The sequence below is a fragment of the Sorex araneus genome, chromosome 2 (assembly GCF_027595985.1).
Source record: "Sorex araneus isolate mSorAra2 chromosome 2, mSorAra2.pri, whole genome shotgun sequence".
In the NCBI taxonomy this organism is placed as follows: Eukaryota; Metazoa; Chordata; class Mammalia; order Eulipotyphla; family Soricidae; genus Sorex; species Sorex araneus.
The window spans coordinates 25,720,565-25,724,107 of record NC_073303.1 but is presented as its reverse complement, the minus strand read 5'-3'; the positions used below and the strand labels follow the sequence as shown (position 1 = coordinate 25,724,107).

General features: G+C 63.8%; 1 protein-coding gene across 1 annotated transcript in view; it reads right to left on the bottom strand.

Moving 5' to 3' along the window:
- Positions 1–206: 206 nt before the first annotated feature.
- The window catches only part of TULP1 (TUB like protein 1), a 19,068-nt gene continuing 15,731 nt past the window's right edge, over positions 207–3,543 (bottom strand). Inside the window, 2 exon segments of the mRNA XM_055124327.1 lie at positions 207–340; positions 2,010–2,181. Of these exon segments, the coding sequence (XP_054980302.1) occupies positions 207–340; positions 2,010–2,181 (306 nt within the window).

The following is a 3,543-nucleotide window of genomic DNA, read 5'->3' as shown; positions in this document are numbered from 1 at the left end:
CGCCGGCCCCGGCGCGGCTCCGCCCCTGCCGCGGGAGAGGGAATGGAGGAGGGCACCCCGAGTCCGTGGGCGTGGGCACCCCGAGGCCCGCCGCCGGGGTGGGGAGCGCGTGGACACGTCTTCGGGCGGGCTGGGGCGCTTGGGTGCCGCCGCCCCTGGGTCCGCGTCTCGCGCGGGCCGGGCGGGGGGCGGGGCGCCGCCGGGGGTCACTCGCAGGCCAGCTTCCCGTCGAAGCTGGACAGGGCGATGGCGAAGGCCTGCAGCGCGCACAGCGGGTAGCGGTAGTCCAGGGTGAAGGCGTCCTCTGCCACGCGGCCGAACTGCAGCACGATGTAGTCGGCTGCGGGCACAGACGGGGCGGACGCACGGAGTGGGGGGCCCTGTGCCGGCACGCGGCGCCCGTCCCCTGGGGGGGAGACCCCAGTCCCTGGAAGCCGGGCGTCAAGCCTCCACCACCATCTGTGACTTACCCCGTCCTCGACACCCCCAGCAGCCCCGACCTACCCCCGGGCAGCTCCATCTGCAAGCCCCGGGGTGCAGAGACCCCGCCTTCCCCCCCTGCTGCTCCCTGCAGCTGTGCGCCACCGCCGCTTCAGCTTAGGGACCCGCCCGGCGCCCCCCGGGCCTCTAACCCGCCCTCCCGCCGCCCTCTGGCCGGGGCAGCCGGGATGCCCAGCGCGCCCGACTCCCTCCCTGCAGACCCCCGCCCCCGTTGGTTGTCTTACTCGTGCGCGCACGGGGGGTCCCCTCCGCTCGCACTCCCTAGCCGGGCCCGGTGCCCTGCCCCGTTCCCCTGCCCCGTTCCCACACGCCCTCAGCATCCAGAGGGACGGGGAGTTGCTAAAAATACAGCTCAGCGGACCCCCAGGCCCGCGAACTGAGGCGGTTTCCCGAGGACACCGCACAGGTGACGCTGGGGACGCAGTTCAAGGGTGTGGTGGGGGATGGAACCTGCCCCGGCTGCTGCTTTGGGAGCTCCTTTCCATGCCCCGCTTTTTCACCTTGGTGGGGACCTGTCCCACAGCGGGGACCTGTTTGCACTTCACTGGGATGTTGGTCCGCCTTGCCCCCTGACCTACTGAGACCAGGCCTTTCGCTTGGCTTGGAGAGAAGACAGATGCCTGGCTCCGGATGCCTCAACCAGAGCCCCTGATCCTAAAGGCGGGCCAGGCAGAAGGGGTTGGGGGACTTCCTGCCTTCTGATCCCGGCTCTGTCGCTCACTAGCTGTGTGACCTTGGGAAAATGACCTAACTTCTCTGTGCCTCTGTTGTTTCATTGGCCAAATAGGGACAGTAACCGCCCCTTTCCAACAGGACTGTCCAAAGGATTCAATAATGAGGCACCTGGAGAGTTGGGTGAATAGTGTCTGGCACAAGGAAAGCACCGGGGTAAGTGTGAAAGGAGTTTGGGGAACAGTCACTGCTGAAGCTGCCGAGAAGCCCTGGCTGAGGGGTGGCCTCTGAGCCTGCACGGTCTCTCTGGCTAACTCGAGGAGGGGCTGCTAACAGAGGCTCATCCAGGACCCCTGCTTGGAATGGCCTGGAAGAGAGTGACCTGCTGGCAGGGGTGTGCCAGCTCCGGGGAGAAAGGACAGTTCCAGGGAATGTGTGTGTGCATGTGTGTGCACATGTGTGCATTTATGCACACGCACATATGATTGTGTGTGCACATGTGTGTTTATGCATATGTGCTTGTGGTTGTGTGTGCATGTGTGTGTGCAGGTATGCATGTGTGCGTGCACATGTACATGTATGCGTGTGCACGCATTCGTTCATGTGTCCGTGCATGCGGTGCCTATGTCATGTTTGTATGTGTGCATGCATGGTGCGTGTGTGAGTGAATGCGTGAACATGCACGTGTGTGTGAGTGCATGCAGTGCGTGCCTGCATATATGTGTATGTGTGCATGCTTGTGAGAGAGAGACGGACGGGGAGAGGTGGGGGGGTGCGAGAGAGGGTCCCGGTCCTGAGGGTGGCGAGGGGTGGCCCCGTGGACCTCGGGCACTCACGGTTGTCCGTGTGGACGATCTGGAAGTTCTTGACGGAGGCCTGGGTGACGCGGCCCTGGAAGTTGAGGGTGTAGGAGCCGCTGTCGTCGTTCCAGACGGGCGGCTTGTTGTGCAGCTCGATGAGGCTCTCCAGGGTCTTGTTCTGCCAGCGCACCAGCAGCCCGTCGCTGGCCTGCGGAGAGGGAGGGCGGGGGGGGGGCGCTGGAGGAAGCTCTGGGCTGGGGGCAGGGGGACCCGCAGGTGCGTGCAGGTCACTGCGGGGGGGGGGAATGCCTGTTCCCTGAGAGCACCTGGGCAGCGGGGGGGCACACGGGTGAGGACCAGGCTTTGCTGTGCAGTGCCCGGGGGCCTGTGTGGGCACGCAGTCGGGGCCCGGTGACCTGGGAGCCCTCGGCACAGGGTAAAGCGGACACACGCAGCTCTCTGGGCCTGGGAGATGCACGGTGAACCCTGAACCATCCCGAAGCATTTCTGGAGGAGTCAGTGTCTGCCGGAGCCTTTTCTCTTTCCTGATCACCTGTTCACATTCGTGCTCGAGCGTGCGGTCGCCTCCTCCAGGAAGGCTTCCTGACCCTGCATCTGACTGAGGTGCTGAGCCCTGAGCGTCGGCGACACGTTGCTCTCACCATTTCTCCCACAGTGGACAGAATTGGGTCCTCTAAGGGCGGGAGCAGTGTTTTATGAAGGCCCTTGCCTGGGTGTCCCTCACAACGGAGTGCTCTGAGGATCAGATACATTTGTGGACATGTTCTTTAGATTGATTAGTTCCCAGCACGGAGTTAGAGGATCAATAACCCCCCGTGCTGGCTGTTGATCTCAGACCGTCAGTGTCTTCCTTTATGTGTTTATCTAGTTTGCTTTTGTTGGGTCACACCTGGTGATGCTCAGGGCTTACTCCTGGCTCTGCACTCAGGAATCACTCTGGGTGGTGCTCAGGGGACCATATGGGATGCCGGGGACGGAACCCGAGTCGGCCAGCTCTGCGCTTGTGCCAGGGATGGAGCCCGGCCCCCGACACGCCCAGCGTGCACTCCGGCCCGGGGAGGGCTCCCGTTGCCTGGTGTGAATCCGTGATTGTCAGTGGAATGAATCAGGAGGCGACAGAGGTGCCGGGCGGCTGTGGTGGCTTCTCCCCGCACTCAGGGCCAGGCCAGGGTTGTGTTTCTCTGTGGCTGGTGCTCCGAGGCTTGGCAGAACCCCTGAGCACGGCAGAGCTCCCCGGCAGGCCAGGAGGTGCCACCAGCTGACACGGGTGTTGTTTTTCACTGCACACAAGTCCAGTGACATCACAAGAGCACGGGGCATGCTGCTTCTCTGCCTTTGGTCGCCGGGACTCAGCCACCTGCCGTGGAGTGGGTCAGAGCGCAGGGCCGACTTCTTTTTCCCTCAGGTTTGGAGCCGCACTTGGCTGTGTTATGTATGGGGTTGCTCCTGGCTCTCACTCAGGGACTATTCCTGTCAGTGCTCGGGGGACCATGCGAGATGCTGGGGATCGAACCCAGGTCGGCCATGTGCAAGGCAGGCACCCGACCTG